Source organism: Ranitomeya variabilis, chromosome 1, assembly GCF_051348905.1.
Source record: "Ranitomeya variabilis isolate aRanVar5 chromosome 1, aRanVar5.hap1, whole genome shotgun sequence".
In the NCBI taxonomy this organism is placed as follows: Eukaryota; Metazoa; Chordata; class Amphibia; order Anura; family Dendrobatidae; genus Ranitomeya; species Ranitomeya variabilis.
The window spans coordinates 507,730,578-507,758,490 of record NC_135232.1 but is presented as its reverse complement, the minus strand read 5'-3'; the positions used below and the strand labels follow the sequence as shown (position 1 = coordinate 507,758,490).

Sequence of the window (27,913 nt, the reverse complement as noted above, 5' to 3'; positions counted from 1 at the left end):
TCACAGAGACACAGTCACACAGACAGTGGTGGATGTCCGGCTGCTGCAGGGGCACTGAGGTGAGGGGGCACTGAGGTGAGGGGGCACTGGGGTGAGGGGGCACTGAGGTGAGGGGGCACTGGGGTGAGGGGGCACTGAGGTGAGGGGGCACTGGGGTGAGGGGGCACTGAGGTGAGGGGGCACTGGGGTGAGGGGGCACTGGGGTGAGGGGGCACTGAAGTTAGGGGGCACTGGGGTGAGGGGGCACTGGCAGCGATCTTAGGTAAATAAAAGGAGGATTTCTACCTCTCATTAATTTCTGTAGTTCCTGCTGCTCTACAGTGGGAAAATAATACTATAGTCTGAGGCAGACAAACACTACAGACAGATGCAGGTATATGCAAACTAAGAGTACAATAGGTCAGCAGCCCTGATGCAAACTCACGGCCTCTAACTGACATGGCCAAGCTTTTAACCCCTTAAGTGTGCAATCATGGAATGCCACCTTTTTTTTTTTTTAATTCTGCTCTTTCATTTTTCCCTCCCCTTCTTCTAAGAGCTGTAACTTTGACTTTGTCAGTGGGAAAATAAGATGTGTGGGCTTGTGTTTTTTTAATTTTATTTTACTGAGGTAAAAAAAACCCAAGAAATTCATACCCAAAAAATTACTTGATTTGCAATTTTCCAAAACATCTGGTACATATATATTAAATGTTGGGGTACATCTGATGCCTTGATTGCTTCTTAATGCATTTTTGTGGCATTATGACCCAAATCCCACAATTCTGGCATTACATTTTTTTTTTCTTTTATAGTTTTTACAGATCATGTTAATTTTAGATTTAAATAGATTGTACTTTTGTGGATACATTTTATACATGTATATAAAAAAATTGCACTTCTTTATTATTCTGTATTACTGACACATACAGACCCATTGAAATGAATGAGTCTGCGCACGTCAGTGTGTTTCCATGGACCGCGTGTCGTGGTCTGAGTGACACGTATCCCACACGGATGCCATCCATGCAACACGTATCTGAGCCTGGGAATCAGTGCACAGTTTGCTCTGGGCCCAAGCGCTGAGTGCTGAACGCTGCCCTCATCATGGTTCCCATCACCAACGGGATAATAATGAGAGTAGTAGTCTTCTCTGCATCACTGTCTCCACCTATAAAAATAAGGAAGAAAAAAAAATCCTTATGCTCACCTGTCCTAAATATCCCCCCACTGTAATCCATGCGACCGCTCATGCAGAGGAGCCAGGGAGAATGACGCCTGCAGTGAGAGAGCCCCGACCTCTGCTGTGCTTAGCGAGCGGTGTCCTGTCACTCACTAAGGGCCCACTCGCTGCAGGTGTCATTCTCCCTGGCTCCTCTGCATGAGCGGTCAAGAGCATTACTGGGGATGACGATTAGGACAGGTGAGTACATGGATTTTTTTTTTATTTTTAATTTTTTCTTATTTTTACAGTTGGACACTGCGGAAGCAGACACTACTCTCATCATGGTCCCCTGCTGGCGCTGATCGCAGTTTCCCCCCAAACTCCACGACAAGGTAGAGATACTACCAGGCCAAAAAATAGGGTCAGTGTCCCAGGTGTACTTGTATGTGATATGTCTAATTGACAAACTAGACCCAATTATGGCTTGCTCTTAGCAACCAATACCCCTGATACCCACTATGAAAATATTTGTGTATTGACTACCTTACTACAGTAGATAAGATTTACATCCATTTAATGTCTCCATCATTATGGCTCTTTACGGTCATGTGTTTTTTTTCACAGTGGTGCTTTCTTTATTTTTGCAGGGTCAGTGAGGGCAAGCTGACATTGCGTGGAGGTTGCCATATCACGGCAAGGTAGGTTCTGTCGCCGGACAGAAAAAACGATCCTCTGTACGTTTCTTTGATATAACTTGCGTTTATTTGTGAAAAAAAACGGAAATTTGGCGAAAATGTTGAAAATTTTGCTATTTTCCAACTTTGAATTTTTATGCCCTTAAATCACAGAGATATGTCACACAAAATAATAAGCAACATTTCCCACATGTCTACTTTACGTCAGCACAATTTTGGAACCAACATTTTGTTAGAGAGTTATAAGGGTTAAAAGTTGACCAGCAATTTCTCATTTTTACAACACCAATATTTTTTTGGGACCACATCACATTTGAAGTCATTTAGTGGGGTCTATATGATAGAAAATAACCAAGTGTGACACCATTCTAAAAACTGCACCCCTCAAGGTGCTCAAAACCACATTCAAGAAGTTTATTAACCCTTCAGGGGTTTACAGGAATTTTTGGAATGTTTAAAAAAAAAATGAACATTTAACTTTTTTTCACAAAAAATTAACTTCAGCTCCAATTTGTTTTATTTTACCAAGGGTAACAGGAGAAAATGGACCCCAAAAGTTGTATAATTTGTTCTGAGTACGCTGATACCCCATATGTGGGGGTAAACCACTGTTTGGGTGCATGGCAGAGCTCGGAAGGGAAGGAGCGCCGTTTGACTTTTCAATGCAAAATTGACTAGAATTGAGATGGGACACCATTTTGCGTTTGGAGAGCCCCTGATGTGCCTAAACATTGAAACCCCCCACAAGTGACACCATTTTAGAAAGTAGACCCCCTAAGGAACTTATCTAGATGTGTTTGACAGCTTTGAACCCCCAAGTGTTTCACTACAGTTTATAACGCAGAGCCGTGAAAATAAAAATTCTTTTTTTTTCCACAAAAATTATTTTTTAGCCCCCAGTTTTGTATTTTCCCAAGGGTAAAAGGAGAAATTCGACCCCAAAAGTTGTTATCCAATTTGTCCTGAGTACGCTGATACCCCATATGTGGGGGGAACCACCGTTTGGGCGCATGGCAGAGCTCGGAAGGGAAGGAGTGCCATTTGGAATGCAGACTTAGATGGATTGGTCTGCAGGCGTCACGTTGCATTTGCAGAGCCCCTGATGCACCTAAACAGTAGAAACCCCCCACAAGTGACACCATTTTGGAAACTAGACCTCCCAAGGAACTTATCTAGATGTGTTGTGAGAACTTTGAACCCCCAAGTGTTTCACTACAGTTTATAACTCAGGTCGTGAAAATAAAAATTTATTTTTTTTCCCACAAAAATATTTTTTTACCCCCCCAAAATTTTTATTTTTCCAAGGGTAACAAGAGAAATTGGACCCCAATTGTTGTTGTCCAATTTGTCTTGAGTATGCTGATACCCCATATGTTGGGGTAAACCCCTGTTTTGGCGCACGGGAGAGCTCGGAAGGGAAGGAGCACTATTTTACTTTTTCAACGCAGAATTGGCTGGAATTGAGATCGGACGCCATGTCGCGTTTCGAGAGCCCTGATGTGCCTAAACAGTGGAAACCCCCAATTCTAACTGAAACCCTATCCCAAACACACCCCTAACCATAATCCCAACTATAACCCTAACCCTAATCCCAACCGTAAATGTAATCCTAACTTTAGCCCCAACCCTAACTGTAGCCCTAACCTTAACTTTAGCCCCAACCCTAACTGTAGCCCTAACCCTAGCCCCAACGCTAGCCCCACCCCTAACCCCAACCCTAGCCTCAACCGTAGCCCTAATGGGAAATTGGAAATAAATACATTTTTTAATTTTTTTTTTTATGTTTCCCTAACTAAGGGGGTGATTTAAGGGGGGTTTGATTTACTTTTATAGCGGGTTTTTTAGTAGATTTTTATGATTGGCAGCTGTCACACACTAAAAGACCCTTTTTATTGCAAAAAATATTTTTTTGAGACCTATAATTTTTCCATATTTTGGTTCACAGAGTCATGTGAGGTCTTGTTTTTTGCGGGACGAGTTGACGTTTTTATTGGTACCATTTTTGGGCATGTGACTTTTTTTTTTTTTATCGCTTTTTATTCCGATTTTTGTGAGGCAGAATGACCAAAAACCAAGCTATTCATGAATTTCTTTTGGGGGGAGTTTATACCGTTCCACGTTTGGTAAAATGGATAAAGCAGTTTTATTCTTCGGGTCAGTACGATTACAGCGATACCTCATTTACATAATTTGTTTATGTTTTGGCGCTTTTATACGATAAAAACTTTTATAGAAAAAATAATTATTTTTGCATCGTTTTATTCTGAGGGCTATAACTTTTATTTTTTTTTGCTGATGATGCTGTTTTGCGGGACAAGATGACGTTTTCAGCGGTACCATGGATATTTATATCCGTCTTCTTGATCGCGTGTTATTCCATTTTTTGTTCGGCGGTATGATAATAAAGCGTTGTTTTTTGCCTCGTTTTTTTTTTTTTTTTTACGGTGTTCACTGAAGGGGTTGTTGCGGACGTGGCGATACTAAATATGTGTACTTTTATTATTTTTTTTATTATTTAGATAAAGAAATGTATTTATGGGAACTATATATATATATATATATATATATATATATATATATATATATATATATTTATTTTTTTCTTTATTTAGGAATTTTTTTTTTTTTTAACTTTCTTACTTTGTCCCAGGGGGGACATCACTGTATAGTGACAGATCGCTGATCTGACACTTTGCAGAGCACTGTGTCAGATCAGCGATCTGACGTGCCCTGCTCCTGGCTTGCCAGCGCCTGCTCTGAGCTCCCTGCAGGACCTGGAAGTAAAATGTCTGCGGGGCTACTTCCCCCCCCCCCCCCCCGCAGCCATTTTGGATCTGGGGTCTGCAGGGAGGAGACGCTCGGTACAAGGTGAGCACATCGCCTTGTACCGATCGTCTCATGGAAGCATGCAGGGAGCCCCCTCCCTGTGCGATACTTCCCTGTACCGCCGGAACACTGCGATCATATTTGATCGCAGTGTGCCGGGGGTTAATGTGCCGGGGGCGGTCCGTGACCGCTCCTGGCACATAGTGCCGGATGTTAGCTGCGATAGTCAGCTGACACTCGGCCGCGCTCCCCCCCGAGAGCGCGGCCGATCGCATATGACGTACTATCCCGTCACTGGGAATTAAGTCCCAGGTCACCTTGACAGGATAGTACGTCATATGGGATTAAGGGGCTAATGAACGTTTAATTTAAAAAAAAAGGAAAAAAAAATGGCGTGGGCTCCCGCGCCGTTTTCTGTGCCAGAGGGGGAAAGCCGAGGGCCAATATTTGTAGCCTGGGAAGGGGGTAATACCCATGGCCCCTTCCCAGGCTATGAATATCAGCCCGCAGCTGACTGCGTAGCCTTTACTGGCTATTAAAATAGGGGGACCCCCCCAAAAAAATGATGTGGGGTCCCCCTATATTTTATAGCCAGAAAGGCTACGCAGACGGCTGCAAGCTGATATTCTTAGGCTAGAGAGGGGCCACGGATATTTGCCCGTCCCCCCCCCGGCTACAAGTACCAGCCCCCTGCCGCCCCACAAATGGCGCTTAGCCCCTCTCTTCCCACTCCCCTGTAGCAGTGGGATGTGGGGTAATAAGCGGTTAATGTAACCTTGCTAATGTAAGGTGACATTAAGCCCGGTTAATAATGGAGAGGAGTCAATAAGACACAGCCAGAAAAAAGTATTTTAATATTCTTAATTTCACCATACTTACCATACTCGGACGCCTGCAAAAAATTAAAAATAATAAACCAACCGTATACTAGCTTTCCGCCGTAGTCTAATTAATAACGAGTCTCCCACGATGATCTCCCCTATAGAACAGTGACATCGGGTGATGTCACTGCTCTATAGGGCCTCCAGTGACACGCTAACAGAGGACAATGGCTCCTGCAGTGCATCACTGAAGAGGTTACCTGAGTTCAGGGTCTCACTTTATGGCAAAGCTGCGTGGGAATTTTCCCACACAGCAGTGCCACAAGTGAGAATAGGGACTATTTTCTATTCGCCACGACAGCACCCACTGAGAGAGGGGATCCGCCCCTGGGAACAGGAAACCTACAGAGAGATAAAAGGGGCGGCCCCCCCTCGCTCCTCAGTTGGTTTCCTGTTCCTAGACGGGAACCCACAGAGAAGACTCTATGGAGTTGCTATCAAGAGGAAGACCCGCCTGGACTGCCGCCTGTACGACTCTGCTGAGCGGCAGGGGCTCCAGAGCGGGTAAACAGAGACGGGGGGATGATCCTGTGGACCCCTCATCTGCTGAGGTTATCAACAGTCTCCCTGCTGGGACACTGTTGTATGAGGCCACCGATGATGCGGAGCGGCACCTACCTCGTCCAGCCCGGGGTCCGGGGGCAGGTAGGAAGATATGCTCCTGGTGGAGCTGCGGTGTGCTGGCCTCTCCCCGGGGGTTTTGTTCCCCTCCTGGTCCCTCCAGAGTGAAGCTAACATGGCTGCAGGTACAGCGCTTACTAGGGCGTCTTCCAGCGTGTAGCAGAGACGCCGGCGCATGCGCAGTAGCAGCGGCGTCCCGGAAATGCTTGGTTCAACTTCCGGGGTCGCGGGGGCAGCCTGGGCTCGTCTATAGGCGCCATTGCGGTTGCCGGTAATTACTGCAAGCATCTGCGGCTGGAGAAGGAGACTGCGGGCCACACACCTGGGATAATCGCTGATCTCCTCTGTTGATCAGGTATAAAAAAAAAAAAAAAAAAAAAAGGGGGGGAGTGCTTTCTCAGCTGTGAGGCACAGGCGGTGCTATATAAGGCAGTTTAGAGCTCTCCTGGTTGCGCAACATGTCGTCCCAGGAGGATATCGAGCGCCCACTGGAGGATTTAATCCTGCCTAGTGGTGATGCCAAAGAGAAAGGCAGTGGACACTCAAAGAGGAGTGACTCCACTGAGAAATCGGTGAAAAAGTCAGGCCGCTCTGCACCAAAAGCTGATCGTACAACCCGGCAGACGGTATTTAACCTTACTCCTGGGTAAATGTGTAGCTGGCTTTATGGGGGCTAATGGTAGTTTCTCCTACTTCTATCTTATAGGGTAAGCGGACGGAGAAATCTAGGCACAAGCAGTGTGCGATGTGTAATGAGCCCCTGCCGGACTCCTATATTAAAAGATTATGTCAGAGTTGCATAGATTACACCTTGCAGCAGGAGAGTTCGGTCAGGATGAAGGAGATTCGTCTCATGATAAGGGAAGAACTTCAGTCCTTGGGAAGTAGTCCAGCGGTGAATGTGGGAAAAAGAACCAGGAAGGCGCCTTCTCCTGCAGCAGACACGTCAGCAGAAAGTGGGGAGGTCAGCTCAGACGTTTCTCAAAGATCGGGCTCCTCGGATGAGGAGGATTACGTCTGTTTCCCTACAGACGGTGTAAATAATCTGATTAAGTCAGTGAGGGGTACTATGGGGGTATCAGAGTCTAAAGAACCTCAGACACCTCAGGACGCTATGTTTGCTGGTCTTTCGCAAAAGAAGGGCCATGTATTTCCAGTGAATCAGGCCATCAAGGACCTGGTTAAACGGGAATGGAATAAAGGACAAAAAGGGTTTGTGCCAGTCTCATGTAAAAGGCGGTACCCCTTCGATGATGAGGACTTGACCACTTGGTCCAAAGTACCTAAAGTGGATGCGGCTGTGGCATCCACCTCCCGCCGTTCCTCCCTGCCAGTCGAAGATGCAGGTTCATTATCAGATCCTATGGACAGGAAATCTGACACAATACTTAAAAAGTCATGGGAGGCCTGTGTAACTGCCTTTAAACCTGCAATTGCAGCCACATCTACTAGCAGGTCTATGCTAGTTTGGCTTGACCAGCTGGACCAAAACATTAAGGCCGGAGTATCCAGGGAAAAATTGCGCTCCGCTATTCCTTTAATTAAGGGGGCTGCGGCATTTATTTCTGATGCCTCTATTGACTCACTCCGTCTAGCGGCCAGAACGGCCAGTCTTACTAACACGGCTCGTAGAGCCTTATGGCTAAAAAACTGGAAAGGAGATGCCCAGTCCAGGTCCAAATTGTGTGCCATACCCTGTCAGGGTGAGTACCTCTTCGGAACCGTATTAGATGAAATACTCACTAAGGCGGGTGAAAGGAAGAAGGGGTTCCCTAATCCCTTTATTCCTTCTTACAGAAGGGCGTTCAGGAAGCCACCATTCGGCAAGAAGGGAGGCTTTAAAGACCGGTGGAATAATAATAAAGAATTTAAACAAAAAGGGAATTTGTTCAATAAACGTCCCTTTAAGCCAGCGGATAAATTCCGTTGACCCGGTTCTGCCAGTGGGAGCTAGACTTCTACAGTTTGCAGAGCAATGGAAGGAAATAACGGTCAATCTGTGGGCCATCAATTTAGTTTCTTCAGGCCTCGTTTTAGACTTCATCCAAACACCTCCGGATTCCTTCCTTCTTACATCCTTAAAATCTAGGCCTCAGCAGGAGGCCCTGGAAACGGAAATTAAATCCCTCATATCCAAACACGTATTAATAAAAGTGCCACCATCCCAGATAGGGAAGGGCTTCTACTCCCCCCTATTTCTAATTTCTAAGCCCGACGGCTCTTTTAGAACCATAATCAATTTGAAAAAATTAAATTCCTTTATAAAACCCAGAACATTTAAAATGGAATCTATTCGTTCAGCTATTAAAAATTTGTTTCCAAATTGTTACATGGTAGTATTGGATCTTAAGGATGCTTACTCCCATCTCCCCATTCACCAGTTACACCAACAATTTCTCCGGGTAGCAGTGGTTATAGATGGGCAGGTCTGTCACCTACAATACCGGGCTATGCCATTTGGTTTATCCATGGCTCCAAGGGTTTTTACCAAGTTACTATCAGAGGTAATGTCCTTCCTACGAGTAAGGGACACACTAGTAATTCCGTATCTGGATGACCTGTTGATTGTAGGTAGAGATTCCCTACAGTGTGAGAAAAGGTTGGGGGAAGTAGTTTTTTCTTTGCAAAAACTGGGCTGGATTATAAACTGGGAAAAATCCAGGCTCCAGCCTGTGACATGTCAGAAATTTCTGGGGCTCCTATTGGACTCAGTTGACCAGATATGTAGGCTTCCTGATGAGAAAAAGACCACCATAATACATAAAGTGAGTATAGCCATCAGTAAGCGTAGTATGTCATTGAGGAATGCCATGTCTTTATTAGGTTCCCTGACTTCCTGTCTTCCCGCTGTCCAATGGGCGCAATTCCACACTAGACAGCTACAAAAATTTGTATTACAAGAGGACATTAGGAGGGAAGGAAAGCTGGATGACACAGTCGTTCTAACGTCAGATGTAATACACTCCCTTGCATGGTGGTTAGATTGGGGCAATCTATCTAAAGGAGTTTTATGGGTTATCACTTCATCCACTAATGTTACCACGGATGCTAGTCCCGATGGCTGGGGGGCACACTTTCAGGATCAGGTAGCCCAGGGTCTCTGGTCTTATGCAGAGCTTGAAAATTCCTCTAATGTAAAAGAGCTGAAAGCTATATTTTATTCCCTACTCCACTTTCTCCCTCAGCTGAGAGGCTCTCACACAAGAGTCTTCTCCGACAACACAACCGCAGTGGCCTATCTGAACCGTCAAGGAGGTACTCGGTCAGAAAATCTTATGGGAGTTGCTTCGGACATCATGGAGCTAGCCGAAGGTCACCTACTATCCTTGTCGGCAGTACATATCAGAGGCATAGACAACCTTCGTGCAGACTTCCTCAGCCGCCACACTCTGCATCAGGGGGAATGGATGCTCAACAGGGAAGTGTTCAGGTTGATAACAGCCAAATGGGGTGTACCCCAGATAGACTTGTTCTCCACACGAGCAAACCGTCAGGTGAGGATGTTCGCCTCTCTATGCAGAGAGGACAATCCGGACATATTCGATGCCCTCCATATAACATGGGCATTCGACCTAGCCTATGCATTCCCTCCATGGAATCTACTGCCGGTGGTCATAAGAAAGATAAGGGAAGAAGGGGCAAGAGTTCTACTGATAGCCCCATTCTGGCCCAAGAGGCCATGGTTTTCGTGGCTCAGAGCGATGTCAATTTCAGACCCCTGGATTCTGCCTCAGACCAAAGACCTTCTATCTCAGGGGCCGTTCCTACATCCTCAAGTAAAAGGAATGAACTTGACTGTCTGGAATTTGAGAGGCAATTACTAGAGCTTAGAGGGTTCTCAAGGGGGTTAATAAATACCCTCATGAGGAGTAGAAAGCCTTCCACTACCAGTATTTATGTTAGGATTTGGAAGAAATTTCTTGAATTCCATACTGCACAACTCTCTTCGGAAGTTCCTATATTCTCAATATTAGAATTTCTACAGAAGGGTCTGGACTTGGGACTCTCGGTTAGCACATTAAAGGTCCAAATTTCGGCTCTAGGAGCTCTGTTTAATTCTGATGTTGCAGGCAATAGATGGATATCTAGGTTTATTTCCGCTTGCGAGAGATCAAAACCTATTAAGGTACCACAGATTCCACAGTGGGATCTGACGTTAGTCCTGGATGCATTGACACAAAGCCCTTTTGAGCCTCTTCAGACAGCCTCTTTGAAGCATGTCTCATTAAAGACGATATTACTAGTGGCATTAGTATCTGCCAGAAGGGTGAGTGATCTCCATGCCTTATCAGTAGATCCTCCATTCCTGTCAGTGACTTCTGACAGAATAGTTTTAAAGACAGATCCATGTTATCTCCCTAAGGTAGCCACTAGTTTTCATAGGTCTCAGGAGATCTTGTTACCTACCTTTTATGAGAACCACTCGACTCCAGAAGAAGCTAGGCTTCATACCCTAGATGTTAAAAGAGCTATTCTAACCTATATAGAAAGAACTAAGGACTGGAGGGAGAGTAGGGCTCTCTTTGTGTCTTTCCAGGGGAAAAACAAGGGATCCAGAGTCACAAAGTGCACACTGTCGCGCTGGATCCGGGATGCTATAATCTTGGCGTACAGATCTAAGGGAAGAGATCCTCCTCTGCATATCGGAGCACACTCCACTAGAGCCTTATCGACTTCCTGGGCAGAAAGAGCGAACGTGCCAATACACCTTATATGTAAGGCTGCAACTTGGTCTTCGCCTAATACCTTCTATAAGCACTATAGACTAGACCTATCTGCTGCTTCTGATCTAACCTTTGGGGTATCGGTTCTCGGCTCAGTTAACCCACCCAATCTATAATCTCTGTAAATCTCTCAGTGGGTGCTGTCGTGGCGAATAGAAAATATCGGATTACGTACCGGTAATGCTCTTTTATAGAGCCCACGACAGCACCCATTCGATTCCCTCCCTTTTCTTTATTTAGTTACACGTGGTGTCTTATAGGGAGATGTATATAATAGAGTAAGATGATATGAAGTTGTAAATATGTATATATAACTAAACCTGTTAAACTAAAAAACCTGGCGGCGGTTCCTCCTTATTCTCTGTAAAACAACTGAGGAGCGAGGGGGGGCCGCCCCTTTTATCTCTCTGTAGGTTTCCTGTTCCCAGGGGCGGATCCCCTCTCTCAGTGGGTGCTGTCGTGGGCTCTATAAAAGAGCATTACCGGTACGTAATCCGATATTTTTCACAGAGGCGGAGGAATACATTGCGGAAGGATACTTTCCGTCATTGTATTGTCGGAGCCCTGAAGAGCAGTCACATCAGCTGATGTGGCTGCTCTCCACGGGAGATCGTCGTGGGACACTCGTATTAATTGGATATCTGCGGATCAGGGAGTATATTGTTTGTTTATTATTTTAATATTTTTTACAGGTGAGCAAGGGCTTCGGAGATCAAGGTGATGGTGAGTATGTACTCTATGTTGTATGTACTGTATGTACTGTATGTCTATATGTATGTATTGTATGTACTGTTGTATGTTGTATGTACTGTTGTATGTATGTTGAATGTTGTATGTTATATGTACTGTATGTGTGTGTGTTTTTTATTTTTTACATTCAACACATTAGCTGGATGATGAGATTACTACTGTCCCATCATTGGCTAATGTGTCAATCACTGTTACTGTAGCAGGCATAGCCCGATGGGACTTGTAGTCCCATCGGATGATGCCTGCACGCACACACACCCCCCAAAGACAGCCACGGCAGACCCCCAACAGCCTCGCACAGACCCCGCCCGCACACACATACACAGTCACCACCCACACTTCGCCCACACACTCCCTCCTCCTGATCTGCAGCGTTTCCCCCGCAGCTAAACCGCAGATCTTTTTTACAGCTGCGGTTTTGCTGCAGATGTGCCCGACTCAATGCAAGTCAATGGGTGCAGAAACACTGCAGATCCGCACAAATAATTGACATGCTGAGGAAAAAACAACGCTGCGTTCCTGCGCAGTTTTTTCCACAGCATGTGCACAGTGGATTTGGTTTTCCATAGGTTTACGTGCTACTGTAAGCGCATGAAAAACAGCTGCAGATCCGCAGCGTCAAAAACGCCACGGATCCGCGGGAAAAACCGCAACGTGTGCACATACCCTAAAGAATCCTCTTCTATGTTGGTGGAAAAACCTTCTCTCCTCCAGACGCAGAGAATTCCCCCTTGTGACAGTCACCTTCCTTGGTATAAATAGATCCTCGGAGAGATATTTGTATTGTCCCCTTATATACTTATACATGGTTATTAGATCGCCCCTCAGTCATCTTTTTTCTAGACTAAATAATCCTAATTTTGCTAATCTCTCTGAGTATTGTAGTTCCCCCATCCCCTTTATTAATTTTGTTGCCCTCCTTTGTACTAGTTCTAGTTCCATTATATCCTTCCTGAGCATCAGTGCCCAAAACTGTACACAGTACTACATGTGCGGTCTAACCAGGGATTTGTACAGAGGCAGTATAATGCTCTCATCATGCTTATCCAGACCTCTTTTAATGCACCACCTGTTTGCCTTGGCAGCCGCTGCCTGGCACTGGCTGCTCTGGGTAAGTTTATCATTAAGTAGGATCCCCAAGTCCTTCTCCGTGTCAGATTTACCCAGTGGTTTCCCGTTCAATGTGTAATAGTGATTCCGTCTTCCCATGTGTATAACCTTAAATTTATCAATGCTAAACCGCATTTGCCACCTTTCGGACCAAGTTTCCAACTTATCCAGATCCATCTGTAGCAGGATGCTATGTTTTCTTGTATTGACTGCTTTATATAGTTTTGTATCATCTGCAAATATCGATATTTTACTGTGTAAACCTACCAGATCGTTAATAAATATAGTCAACTTTTTTAAAGGGTTTCGTATATAATAACATACTTTTAAGTGACTTGCATTCATTTTTTAGGTATTTTTTCTAGGTGGGTCTAATTACACCCAATATAAAACTTTTTGCTGCATATAGCAAGAAACTTTTTAAAGCACGGGGGACTTCATTACAATGCAGTAATAGGGCTGTCAAGAGAAATTGTTCCAGTTGAGGACCCTCGCCTGAAGGTTCCTTTCAGAGTGTGTGTGTGTTAACACACGTGGTCAAAATTGTTGATACCCCTCTTTTTATGACAGAAAAACACACAATGGTCACAGAAATAACTTGAATCTGTCAAAAGTAATAAATAACAGATCTATGAAAATGAACAAATGAAGGTCAGACCTTGCTTTTCAACCATGCTTCCACAGAATTGAAAAAATAAATAAAACTCATGAATAGGCTTGGACAGAAATTATGGTACCTGTAACCCCTTCCCGACCTGTGACACAGCGTATGCGTCATGAAAGTCGGTGCCAATCCGACCTGTGACGCATATGCTGTGTCACAGAATGATCGCGTCCCTGCAGGTCGGGTGAAAGGGTTAACTCCAATTTCACCCGACCGACAGGGGGAGTGGTACTTCAGCCCCCCACCCCCCATGGCTACGATCGCTCTGGTTGGCTGTTTCACTTTCAACAGCCAATCAGCGCAATTTGTAATATTTCACCTGTGATAAGTGGTGAAATATTACAATCCGGCCATGGCCGATGCTGCAATATCATCGGCCATGGCTGGAAACCCTGATGTGCCCACCGCCACTGATCTCCTCCCCAGTCCTCCGTTCTGTCCCGTACTCCCCTCCGTCCTCCTGTCTGCTCCCCCGTGCTCCGATCCACCTCCCTCATACTTACCGAGCCTCCTGGTGTCCGTCCGTCTTCTCCATGGGCGCCGCCATCTTCCAAAATCCGGCCGGCAGATTCGTTCCAGGTACATTTTGATCACTGTGATAAAACCTATCACAGTGATCAAAATAAAAAAAATAGTAAATGAACCCCCCCTTTATCACCCCCATAGGTAGGGACGATAATAAAATAAAGAAAATATTTTTTTTTTCTCCACTAGGGTTAGGGCTAGGGTTAGAACTAGGGTTAGGGTTAGGACTAGGGTTAGAACTAGGGTTAGGGCTAGGGTTAGAACTAGGGTTAAGGCTAGGGTTAGAACTAGGGTTAGGGCTAGGGTTAGAATTAGCGTTAGAACTAGGGTTAGGGTTAGAATTAGGCTATGCGCACACGGTACGGATTTGGCTGCGCATCCGCAACGGATTGGCCGCTGCGGATTCGTAGCAGTTTTCCATCAGGTTTACAGTACCATGTAAACCTATGGAAAACCAAATCCGCAGTGCCCATGGTGTGGAAAATACCGCTCGGAAACGCTGTGTTGTATTTTCCGCAGCATGTCAATTCTTTGTGCGGATTCCGCAGCGTTTTACACCTGTTCTTCAATAGGAATCCGCAGCTGAAATCTGCACAAAAAACACTGGAAATCCGCGGTAAATCCACAGGTAAAACGCACTGCCTTTTACCTGCGGATTTTTCAAAAATGGTGCCGAAAAATCTCACACGAATCCGCAACGTGGGCACATACAGTGCCTAAAAGTAGTATTCAACCCCCTGCAGATTTAGCAGGTTTAATAAGATGCAAATAAGTTAGAGCCTTCAAACAAGAGCAGGATTTATTAACAGATGCATAAATCTTACAAACCAAAAAGTTTTGTTGCTCAGTTAAATTTTTATAAATTTTAAACATAAAAGTGTGGGTCAATTATTCTTCAACCCCTAGGTTTAATATTTTGTGGAATAACCTTTGTTTGCAATTACAGCTAATAATCATGTTTTATAAGACCTGATCAGGCCGGCACAGGTCTCTGGAGTTATCTTGGCCCACTCCTCCATGCAGATCTTCTCCAAGTTCTCTAGGTTCTTTGGGTGTCTCATGTGGACTTTAATCTTGAGCTCCTTCCACAAGTTTTCAATTGGGTTAAGGTCAGGAGACTGACTAGGCCACTGCAACACCTTGATTTTTTGCCTCTTGAACCAGGCCTTGGTTTTCTTGGCTGTGTGCTTTGGGTCGTTGTCTTGTTGGAAGATGAAATGACGACCCATCTTAAGATCCTTGATGGAGGAGCGGAGGTTCTTGGCCAAAATCTCCAGGTAGGCCGTGCTATCCATCTTCCCATGGCTGCGGACCAGATGGCCAGGCCCCTTGGCTGAGAAACAGCCCCACAGCATGATGCTGCCACCACCATGCTTGACTGTAGGGATGGTATTCTTGGGGTCGTATGCAGTGCCATCCAGTCTCCAAACGTCACGTGTGTGGTTGGCACCAAAGATCTCGATCTTGGTCTCATCAGACCAGAGAACCTTGAACCAGTCAGTCTGAGTCCTCCAAGTGATCATGAGCAAACTGTAGACGAGCCTTGACATGACGCTTTGAAAGTAAAGGTACCTTACGGGCTCGTCTGGAACGGAGACCATTGCGGTGGAGTACGTTACTTATGGTATTGACTGAAACCAATGTCCCCACTGCCATGAGATCTTCCCGGAGCTCCTTCCTTGTTGTCCTTGGGTTAGCCTTGACTCTTCGGACAAGCCTGGCCTCGACACGGGAGGAAACTTTCAAAGGCTGTCCAGGCCGTGGAAGGCTAACAGTAGTTCCATAAGCCTTCCACTTCCGGATGATGCTCCCAACAGTGGAGACAGGTAGGCCCAACTCCTTGGAAAGGGTTTTGTACCTCTTGCCAGCCTTGTGACCCTCCACGATCTTGTCTCTGATGGCCTTGGAATGCTCCTTTGTCTTTCCCATGTTGACCATGTATGAGTGCTGTTCACAAGTTTGGGGAGGGTCTTAAATAGTCAGAAAAGGCTGGAAAAAGAGATAATTAATCCAAACATGTGAAGCTCATTGTTCTTTGTGCCTGAACTACTTCTTAATACTTTAGGAGAACCAAACAGAATTATGGTGGGTTGAGGGGTTGAATAATAAATGACCCTCTGAAAAAACTTTTCACAATTTAAAAAAAATAAATAAACAAAGAAATAACATTCTTTTTTGCTGCAGTGCATTTCACACTTCCAGGCTGATCTACAGTCCAAATGTCACAATGCCAAGTTAATTCCAAATGTGTAAACCTTCTAAATCTGCATGGGGTTGAATACTACTTGTAGGCACTGTAGCCTTAGGGTTAGGGTTGGAATTAGAGTTAGGGTTGGAATTAGGGCTAGGGTTGGAAATAGGGTTAAGATTAGGCTTGTGGTTAGGGTTAGGGGTGTGTTGGGGTTAGGGTTGTGGTTAGGGTTGGGATTAGGGTTAGGGTTGGGGTTAGGGTTGGGATTAGGGTTAGGGGTGTGTTGGGGTTAGGGTTGTGGTTAGGGGTGTGTTGGGGTTAGGGTTAGGGGTGTGTTGGGGTTAGGGTTGTGATTGGGGTTATGGCTAGAGTTAGGGTTAGGGGTGTGTTGGGGTTAGTGTTGGAGTTAGAATTGAGGGGTTTCCACTTTTTAGGCAACATGGCGCCACCATTGATTCCAGCCAATCTTGCGTTCAAAAAGTCAAATGGTGCTCCCTCCCTTCCGAGCCACGACATGCGCCCAAACAGTGGTTTACCCCCACATATGGGGTACCAGCATACTCAGGAAAAACTGGGCAACAATTATTGGGGTCCAATTTCTCCTGTTACCCTTGTGAAAATAAAAAATTGCTTGCTAAAACATAACTTTTGGGGAAAGAAAAATGATTTTTTATTTTCACGGCTCTGCGTTGTAAACTTCTGTGAAGCACTTGGGGTTCAAAGTGCTCACCACATATCTAGATAAGTTCCTTGGGGGGTCTAGTTTCCAAAATAAGGTCACTGGTGGGGAGTTTCTACTGTTTAGGCACATCAGGGGCTCTGCAAACGCAACGTAACGCCCGCAGACCATTCCATCAAAGTCTGCATTCCAAAACGTCACTACTTCCCTTCCGATCCCCGACATGTGCCCAAACAGTGGTTCCTCCCCACATATGGGGTATCAGCGTACTCAGGACAAACTGGACAATAACCTTTGGGATCCAATTCTCCTGTTACCCTTGTGAAAATAAAAAATTTCGGGCTAAAAAATTATTTTTGAGGAAAGATAAATGATTTTTTTATTTTCACAGCTCTGCGTTATAAACTTATGTGAAGCACTTGGGGGTTTAAAGTGGTCACCGCACATCTAGATTAGTTCCATGGGAGGTCTAGTTTCCAAAATGGGGTCACATGTAGGGGAGCTCCAATGTTTAGGCACACAGGGGCTCTCCAAACGCGACATGGTGTCCGCTAAAGATTGGAGCCAATTTTTCATTGAAAAAGTCAAATGGCGCTCCTTCCCTTCCGAGCCCTGTCGTTCTCCCAAACAGTGGTTCCTCCCCACATATGGGGTATCGGCGTACTCAGGACTAATTGTACAATAACTTTTGGGGTCCAGTTTCTCTCTTTACCCTTGGGAAAATAAAAATATTGTTGCTAAAAGATCATTTTTGTGACTAAAAAGTTAAATGTTCATTTTTTCCTTCCATGTTGCTTCTGCTGCTGTGAAGCACCTAAAGGGTTAATAAACTTCTTGAATGTGGTTTTGAGTACCCTGAGGGGTGCAGTTTTTAGAATGGTGTCACTTTTGGGTATTTTCAGCCATATAGACCCCTCAAAGTGACTTCAAATGTGAGGTGTTCCCTAAAAAAAAATTTTGTTGTAAAAATGAGAAATCGCTGGTCACATTTTAACCCTTATAACTTCCTAGCAAAAAAAAATTTTGTTTCCAAAATTGTGCTGATGTAAGTTAGACAACTATTAAGTTAACTATTTTGTGTCACATAACTCTCTTGTTTAACAGAATAACAATTCAAGATTTTAAAATGGCGAAATTTTCAAAATTTTAGCCAAATTTCCATTTTTTTCACAAATAAACCCAAAAATTATCGACCTAAATATACCACTAACATGAAGCCCAATATGTCATGAAAAAACAATCTCAGAACCGCTAGGATCCGTTGACGCGTTCCTGAGTTATTACCTCATAAAGGGACACTGGTCAGAATTGCAAAAAACGGCCAGGTCATTAAAGGGAACCTGTCACCTGAATTTGGCGGGACCAGTTTTGGGTCATATGGGCGGGGTTTTCGGGTGTTTGATTCACCCTTTCCTTACCCGCTGGCTGCATGCTGGCCGCAATATTGGATTAAAGTTCATTCTCTGTCCTCCGGAGTACACGCCAGCGCAAGGCAATATTGCCTTGCGCAGGCGTGTACTCCGGAGGACAGAGAATGAACATCAGTCCAATATTGCGGCCAGCATGCAGCCAGCAGGTAAGGAAAGGGTGAATCAAACACCCGAAAACCCCGCCCATATGACCCAAAACTGGTCCCGCTAAATTCAGGTGACAGGTTCCCTTTAAGGTCAAAATAGGCTGGGTCATGAAGGGGTTAACTTAATATTTTGTTGCACAACCTTTTGAGGCAATCACTGCAATCAAACAATTTCTGTAACTCTCAATCAGTCTTCTGCATTCAAGAGCAGACTGCTCCAGTTGTCTCGTTTTTGAAGGTTGCCTTTTCAGTTCTTGTTCTTTCCAAAGATGCTCAATAGGATTTAGGTCAGGGCTCATAGAAGGCGACTTCATAATAGTCCAGTGTTTTCCTCTTAGCCATTCTTGGTTGTTTTTAACTGTGTGTTTTGGGTCTTTATTCTGTTGCAAGACCTATGACCTGCGACTGAGACCAAGCTTTCTGACATTTCTCTCTAGAATCCCTTGATAGTCTTGAGATTTCTTTGTACCCTGCACAGATTCTAGACACTCTGTGCCAGATGCAGCAAAGCAGCTCCAGAACATAACAGAGCCTCCTCCATGTTTCACAGGAGGGACAGTGTTCTTTTCTTGATATGCTTCATTTTTCCATCTGTGGCTATAAAGCTGATGTGCCTTGCCAAAAAGTTCCATTTTTGTCTCATCTGTCCATAGAACATTCTTCCAGAAGCTTTGTGGCTTGTCAACATGTAGTTTGGCAAATTCCAATGTGGCTTTTTTTATTTATTTTTTTTCAACAATGGTGTCCTCCTTGGTCGTCTCCCATGAAATCCACTTTGGCTCCTACAACGAAGGGTGGTGCGATCTGGCATTGATGTTTCTTGAGCTTGAAGTTTACTTTTAATCTGTTTAGAAGTTTTTCTGGGCTCTTTTGTTACAACTTGTATGACCCGAGTCTTTGATTTGTCATAAATTTTCCTACTGCGGCCATGTCCAGGGAGGATGGCTATAGTCCCATGGATCTTAAATTTCTGAATAATATGTGCAGCTGTAGGCACTGGAACATCAAACTGCTTTGAGATGGTCTTATAACTTTTACCTTAAACATGTTTGTCTATAATTTTCTTTCTAATCTCCTGAGATAACTCTTTCCTTTGCTTCCTCTGGTCTATGTTGAATGTGATGCACACCATGTCACCAAACAGCAACAGCAAGTATCTGTAGCCCTATATACAGGCCCACTCATTGATTCCAAGATTGTAGTCACCTGTGATGCTAGTTAGTGGACACACGTTGATTTAACATGTCCCTTTTGTCACATTATTTTCAGGGGTACCATCATTTCTGTTGAGGCCTATTTCATGAGTTTTATTTATTTTTTAAATTTTGTGGAAGCATGGTTGAAAAGCAATGTCTGACGTTCATTTGTCCATTTTCATAGATCTTTTATTTATTATTACTTTTGTCAGATTCTTGTTATTTCTGTTGCCATTGTGAGTTTTCCTGTCATTAAACGAGGTGTACCAACAATTTTGACCATGTGTGTATGTGTATATATTACACTTACTGACCCAACTCCATATCATTTGCTGGCTTTAGATGGTTGTCCAAGACTTTTAACATTGGTCTATCCTTAGTATAGGTAATCAGTGGCTGGATTGTGACACACGATACCCCTACTGAACAGCTGTTCTGTGTCTGCCGAAGTCAGAACTGCTTTGGTTATGGAGCTGCTCTATCTACTGTATTTGTATTGGGGACGGATGTGCAGTACGCGGCCAATATACAGTAGACTGAGCAGCTCAGTAACTAGTTGGAAGTTCCAGCTGACACAGAACAGCTGATCAGTCGGGGTGCTGGGTGTTGCACACACATACCAATCAAAAATTAATGACCTATCATAACTAGTGATGAGTGAGTATACTCGTTGCTCGGGTTTTCCCGAGAACGCTCAGGTGGTCTCCGAGTATTTATGACTGCTCAGAGATATAGTTTTTGTTGGAGCAGCTGCATGAGTTACGACTGTTAGGCTATGTGCACACGTCCGGATTTCTTGCAGAAATTTCCTGAAGAAAACCGGAAATTTTCTGCAAGAAATCCGCATTTTTTTTTTTTGCGTGTTTTTTTTCGGTTTTTTTTTTTCGTTTTTTTTTAGCATTCTGCAAGCGTAATTAGCTTGCAGAATGCTGAAGTTTTCCAAGCGATCTGGTCACACTTGTCAAACATACTGTTTGACAAGTGTGACCAACTTTTTACTATAGATGCAGCTTATGCAGCATCTATAGTAAAAGAGAGAATGTTTAAAAATAATAAAAAAAATAAAAAAATGCTTATACTCACCCAGACATCTCCTCAGAGGCGTCCGTTCCTCTTCCTATAGCTGGTGTGTGCGCGCAGGACCTTCCATGACATCGCGGTCATGTGAGCGGTCACATGACCGCTCACGACCAATCACAAGACAGTGACGTCATCACAGGTCCTTCACCGCACAGCAGCTATAGGAACCTAAGCGGCAGCATGCAGCGGTGAGGTGGGAACACTGCGGGGGACATCGAAGGTGAGTATAGGACTATTTTTTATTTTAATTCTTTTATTTTTGACCAATTATATGGTGCCCAGTGCGTGGAGGAGAATCTCCTCTCCTCCACCCTGGGTACCAACCGCACATAATCTGCTTACTTCCCGCATGGTGTGCACAGCCCTGTGCGGGAAGTAAGCAGATCAATGCACTCCTAGGTGTGCGGAATCCCCGCAATTCCGCGTTTTTAATGAACATGTTGCTTTTTTTTCCGCGATGCGATTTTTTTCGCGGAAAAAATCGCAACATTTGCACAAAAAATGCGGAATACACTGTAAATAATAGGAGGCATATGTTAGCGTTTTTTTCACGTTTTTATCGCGGTTTTATAGCGGAAAAACCACGAACAAAACGCAAAAAATCCTGACGTGTGCGCATACCCTTAGACGGCCTGAGCACATGTGGTGGTTGCCTGGTTGCTAGGGAATCCCCACATGTAATAAAGCTGTCTAACAGTCGTAAATCATGCAGCTGCCGCAAGGAAAACTAAATCTCCGAGCAGTCATAAATACTCGGAGACCACCTGAGCATTCTCGGGAAAACCCGAGCAACGAGTATACTCGATCATCTCTGATCATAAAGTTAAAGCCGTGGCCAACTTCTTTAAATCACAAACAAAATGCTGTGCTATAACTATGGAATTCTTATTCTTACAGTATAACACACAAAAGGCTGCTGGGACAGAGAGAAAAGAAAAAGTCTACCAATAAGATAGAGAAATGGCAGAAAGTCGAAAAAGAAGCAGTATTTGGAATCATTTTCATAACATCGGCAACACAAATGCAGAATGTAACATTTGTAAAATTAAACTGTCATACCGAGCAGGGTCTACGAATAATCTTCACAGGCATATGAGAACTGTGCATCCTACAGTGAAAATTGATGAAAAAAGGCAAGCTAGTGGTCATGTTAGTGTGGCGGCTGCCAAACCTGAAGACTGTGCCTCTACCTCAGGTACAGCATCAGCCACTCCTCATGCATCAACTAATACCAAATCTGTAGCACCAAGACAAAGATCTAAAACTCGGCTTATGGTACACAAATCCATGACGCATTTAAAGCAAGCTACAGTTGATGAGGAATTGGTTGCAATGATTGCCAGAGATTTCCAACCATTTTCAATTGTCGAGGACAAGGGATTTAGAAGATTCACTTATTCTCTAAATCCCATGTATAATATTCCAAGCAGGAAAACAATCTCTCAGATAGTCCTTCCAAGAATATATGACAGAGAACGTGCCAGATTGCAAGAGAGGGTTACAAGAGCTACAGCGGTTTGCCTGACAACTGACTGCTGGACATCCAGGACTACCACCACATTCGTTTCTGTTACGTGCCATTTCATAGAAAACTATAAACTGGTGTCCTGTCTTCTGGACTGTTTTGAGTTTAGTGAAACACACACTTCAGAGAACTTGGCAGAAGAACTACTAAGAGTTGTAAAAGAGTGGCAAATAGAAGGCAAAGTGATTTGCTGTGTTAGTGACAATGCAGCTAATGTAACAAAAGCTATTAAACTTCTAAATTGGGTCCACCACCCATGTCTTGCACACACTATCAACCTGATCGTGAAAGATGCCCTGAAGATTGTGAAGCCAACTCTGGACAAAGTGAAGTCCATAGTGGAATTTTTCAATAAAAGTACAATAGCCACAGAGAAACTGAAATCTACACAACAACAGATGGGTATGCCTGAGCTGAGGCTGAAACAAGATTGTGTGACGCGATGGAATTCAACATACTACATGCTTAAACAAGTTCTGGAGTCGAAAGATGCAGTAATTTCAACCCTGGCCATTATCTTTGCTACTGTTGACGCTCTAAACCAAGAAGAATGGGAAGTAGTAAGGGAGACATGCACTGTGTTGGAGCCATTTGAACAGGTCACTGTGGAGATCAGTGCAGAAAGGTACAATAGACAGTTATTTAATAATATATTCATTGCAAATTATAGGTTAAAGAGGTTGTCCAGGCTTGGGGCTTATATCTGCTGTCATTCTGAGACTGTAGACTTGTGAATATTCACAGCGTGCATTGTGCATGCTGTCAAATCTCTAGTGCTGGGAGTGGGTGGACATGTGACCTCAAGTGTGCAATTTGAATACTTCCCGCCACATTCCAATTAGAGGTGTCTGGCCTTGCTCCACTTGTATGAGTGAGGCAGCACACGTTTAGTCAGTATGTGACTGCATGTATGTAAATTGCACACTTTTGTCATAGTCGCCAGAGAATCCTGAGAGCACGCACACTGCCTGTTGTGAGGATTCACAAGTCTTAAAATACTCTGGTAGCAAATTTTTCACCAACACGAAGACACACCTCTTAATAATATTGGTGAAATAGACATTAATTTCATTCCACCTAGATGGCTTTTAGAAACCATTTTATGTGTTAGACTGGCAATACCTTGTCCTTCCCACTGCACTCCCATTTTACAAATGCTGGAGTGACAAACAAAGGTGTAAAAGTTAACAATTTTACAAAACAATTGTTTGATCTTTTGACTTCTTGTTTGTAGGCCTTGATAAATTCTACAAAACACCAAAGAAAATAGTTGTATTTGTCAACCCCAAGTCACAACACCCCCATCATAAAGGCTGAGGTAGCACAGTTGCAAAATACTGATGAAGCAACTAGTTGCACATCTACAATTCATGGAGGTGTTGGTACTGTAGTATTATAAATGCATATGGAGAAGGTTTGAACAATAGCATGGTCATGAGTTGTGACAAATAAGCTGATAGCAAGACTTTGTGAGTCACAGATGTCTGTAAACGGCGCTATCATTTATATTACTAGCTAACCCCCTCCATGAGTAGTTTGTGTGAATGGTTTTCATCAGTATTTTGCACTTGTGCTGCCTCTGCCATTATCCTGGGGGTGCTGCATTAGTATTGTGACCTATGTTGGTAAATTTTTGAGTGGAGTTGCTTCTAATAAAATGTTCACTGTTTTCTCTCTTTCAGCTATATATCCTCCTCTAAAATGCTAGTTTTGTGCAGGGATCTGCAGACCGTCACTACACACCATCAGACAGACGGAACTGTAACCACATTAAAGGCAACAGAGTTGGTGACTGCACTCTGTGCATCCATGGACAGGGAGTTCCATAGAATGGAGTACAATACGCTCCTTTCTGAAACCTCCATATTGGACCCAAGGTTTAAAAAGTTGGCCTTTAACGATGCTCGAGCTGTTGATGAAGCACTCAAAAGAATAACATTAGCAGCCAGATGCTTCATCTGTATCCGACTAGGAGACCAAGTGGGGGAAGCCGAAGAAATGTTAGAAATGGATCAACAAACATCTTCTGTATGGAGCTTCTTTGATGAAAGAGCAGCAGGAGAAACTGCAAGAAGGAATCCCTCTGCAGATGCCATAACTGAAGTAAGAGGCTATGTAGAAGAGCCAATTATACCACGATCCGCAGATCCACTGACCTGGTGGGAGGCCATGGCTTCAATATACCCCAGACTTGACAAGGTGATGGCAGAAAGATTGTGCATCGTAGCAACATCTGTACCTTCTGAAAGAGTCTTCTCAAAAACAGGACAGATAATAACTGAAAGAAGAAACCTTATCAGCTCAGAAAAAATGAAGTACCTAGTCTTTCTCAATGCCAATCTGCCCTAAATCTGTTCTTCAAGTGATCTTCTCACATTGAAAATGCCGTCTAGTCTGTAGAAATCATGTCATTACACCAGGGCAGCATGGTTTTTAGCATAATATTTGTAATAACTGGTATTTTATTAATGTAAAGCTCATCTGTCTATGCTGAGGTGGCAGGTGTAACAGATGGGGTTTCTGTGAGTACAGCTACAGCCGTCAATCACTTATTAGGACCACCCTTATGCTAGTAATTTCTAGAATGAGCAGGGATTTAGAAATATAAAATTCAGTTATTCTTACTTTTCAAAAACGTATTTTAATTTGCTCAACTACTACTGCTATGTAACATGCTGCCTGCAGAATCAGATAGGATTGTGTTCAATGTGACAGGTTCACTTGAGGTAAATGTGAGTCAACGTAAGCCCAATTGTGAGATGGTGCACAAGTAGGTTCCCGAACCGTGCTGACTGGTATAGTAAACTTGGCACACACCGGAGGCTGAAGTGAAGACTTCAGTGCAGCCAACGTAAAGTAGTAAGGTTTATCCATACAAACGTTTGGGTCACTTTGACCTTCCTCAGTGTACCGACTGCTGCATGGAGTATTGGTAATACTCTTGGAGTAATTTAATTTGCTCTGGTGTCCAAAAAATATTTTTGTTGGTTGCTATGAGTTGTCACATAGCAACCAGTTAGACAAACTGCTGTAGGGGTTTTACTCCCTCTCGCAATAAGGCACTAAAAGAGATACTTGCTATTCTTCCTGCTTGGAAGAACATTGTTACCCTGTTAAAGCTGGCAATACCACCTGAGTTTGTTTAATACAATTGCGCTGTTTTTTTGCCTTAAGATTGTTATTGGTTATATGTTTTATATCTAGCCCATCTGAAGGTTGTTTAGTCTTTATTGCACTGTTTTCATTTGATGCTGTTTTCCTACATGTTACAAGACGTAAAGTGTAAAGGTAAATGTAAAGGTGTTGTTTGGTTAAAACAAGTATCTCCTATCTGCCATGTAGCTGATAGTTTGGTGATAAGTGGGTGTTCAAGCATTGGGACCTGCACCTATTGGCAGAATGGAGAACTTTTAACTCTATTACTAAATGGAGCTGCAGGTTGGATGCCCCAAACATTCTCTATGGGGCTGCTGAAAAAATGAGCTCAGCAGCTTAATAGAAAATGAATAAAGCAGTGGGCAAACATGTGTGACACTGCCCCCCATTGTAATGGGGTGAACACCCAGTCATCAACAAGTATCGACTATCTTTCATTGGACAGCCCCTTTAAATTTGTTAGTGGCACTGCCACCTTTTCAGTGACCTTTTATTTTAGTTGCACTATATAAAACAATTTTATTCTGTTTTCTTACACATTGCTATTTTTTTTTTTTTTTTTTTTTGGAGGGACTCAGTCAGCACAAAATGACTGTTCAAACCAAGTCCCGCTGCTCGCTGCTTCAGGGCGGGACCAATCATTTATATACACTTTCCTACCTGCTTGTTTTCCCTTAATCACCACCCCCACTTTGACAGCTCTGGCTTCATATGGCCAGAGAAGGGTGGAGATAAAATGGAAACCAAGCAGGGAAGGTGCAGGTATATGATTGGCCACCATGGAGCACCGAGCTCCTCTACTTGGTTTGAACATTCTGTGCTGACAGTCACTTTAACCCCTTCCCGACATGCGCCGTACTAGTACTGCGCTGCCGGCACTGCATTAGTGCCAGCTGCAGTACTAGTACGGCGCCCCGATCACCGCGGTCTCACGCTGAGCGCCGCGGTGATCGGGTGCGGGTGTCAGCTGTATATGACAGCTGACACCCCGCAGCAATGCCCACGATCGGCGCTATCGCCGATCGCGGGCATTTAACCCCTCTGATGCCATTGTCAATAGTGACAGCGGCATAGAGGGGGATCGCGCAGGGACGGGGGCTCCCTGCGCTCTCCCGCCGGAGCAGCGCGATGAGATCGCGCTGCTCCGGTGACCTGGAAGGAGTCCCCGGATCCAAGATGGCCGCGGGACTCCTTCTGGGTCATGACATGCCCTAGCTTGCCGGCGCCTGCAGAGGGTTCCTAATAGCAGGCGCCGGCAAGCCTTTGCCGTTGTCTGTCAGATCGGTGATCTGACAGAGTGCTGTGCACACTGTCAAATCACCGATCTGTGATGTCCCCCCCTGGGACAAAGTAAAAAAGTAAAAAAAAAAATTTCCACATGTGTAAAAAAAAAAAAAGAAAAAAAAAATTCCTAAATAAAGAAAAAAAAAAATATATATATATTCCCATAAATACATTTCTTTATCTAAATAAAAAAAAAATCACACAATAAAAGTACACATTTGGTATTCCGTAACGACCCCACCTATAAAACTATATCACTAGTTAACCCCTTCAGTGAACACCGTAAAAAAAAAAAAAAAAAAAGAGGCAAAAAACGCTTTATTCTCATACCACCAAACAAAAAGTGTAATAACACGCGATCAAAAAGACGGATATAAATAACCATGGTACCGCTGAAAACGTCATCTTGTCCCGCAAAAAAAAAGCCGCCATACAGCATCATCAGCAGAAAAATAAAAACGTTATAGCTCTCAGAATAAAGCGATGCAAAAACAATTATTTTTTTATATAAAATAGTTTTTGTGTAAAAGCGCCAAAACATAAAAAAATTACATAAATGAGGTATCGCTGTAATCGTACTGACCCGAAGAATAAAACTGCTTTATCCTTTTTACCAAACGCGGAACGGTATAAACGCCCCCCCCTAAAAGAATTTCAGGAATTGCTGGTTTTTGTTCATTCCGCCTCCCAAAAATCGGAATAAAAAGCGATCAAAAAATGTCATGTGCCCGAAAATGGTACCAACTCGTCCCGCAAAAAACAAGACCTCACATGACTCTGTGGACCAAAATATGGAAAGATTATAGCTCTCAAAATGTGATGCAAAAACTATTTTTTGCAATAAAAAGCGTCTTTTAGTGTGTGATGGCTGCCAACCATAAAAATCCGCTAAAAAACGCTATAAAAGTAAATCAAATCCCTCTTCATCACCCCCTTAGTTAGGGAAAAATAATAAAATGTTAAAAAATATATTTATTTCCATTTTCCCGTTAGGCTACTTTCACACTAGCGTCAGTACGGGGCCGTTGCGCTGCGTCGGCCCGACGTACCGACGCATGCTGTGCAAGTGCCGCACAACGGGGGCAGCGGATGCTGTTTTTCCACGCATCCGCTGCCCCATTGTGAGGTGGGGGCGGAGTTCCAGCCGCACATGCGCGGTCGGAAATGGTGGACCGTCGGCACAAAAAAAATTACATGTAACGTTTTTTGCTGCCGGCGGTCCGCTACAACACGACGCAACCGTCGCACGACGGTTGCGACGTGTGTCAATACGTCGCAATGCGTCG

The 27,913-nt window shown here is 43.9% G+C and overlaps 1 protein-coding gene across 4 annotated transcripts; it reads left to right on the top strand.

Moving 5' to 3' along the window:
- LOC143765792 (E3 SUMO-protein ligase ZBED1-like) lies at positions 1–27,359 on the top strand. 4 transcript variants are annotated; one of them, XM_077252847.1, is made up of 6 exons: positions 1–59; positions 1,453–1,536; positions 1,792–1,842; positions 11,584–11,614; positions 21,560–22,812; positions 23,870–26,569. In XM_077252847.1, exons 5-6 carry the CDS (start codon positions 21,623–21,625, stop codon positions 24,534–24,536), a joined length of 1,857 nt encoding a protein of 618 aa, XP_077108962.1. In that variant the 5' UTR covers positions 1–59; positions 1,453–1,536; positions 1,792–1,842; positions 11,584–11,614; positions 21,560–21,622; the 3' UTR covers positions 24,537–26,569. The 4 variants fall into 4 exon arrangements, with proteins under 4 accessions (XP_077108962.1, XP_077108945.1, XP_077108954.1 ...); XM_077252830.1 differs by lacking the exon at positions 11,584–11,614; XM_077252854.1 differs by lacking the exon at positions 1,453–1,536 and having other exon boundaries at positions 39–59.
- The last annotated feature ends 554 nt before the right edge of the window (positions 27,360–27,913 follow it).

Coding starts and splice junctions, on each gene's coding strand:
- LOC143765792 (XM_077252839.1), top strand. CDS start 21,623: ATGGCAGAAAGTCGAAAAAGAAGCAGTATTTGGAATCATTTTCATAAC. Junction 22,813..23,869: donor GTGGAGATCAGTGCAGAAAG/GTACAATAGACA, acceptor TCTCTCTTTCAG/CTATATATCCTCCTCTAAAA.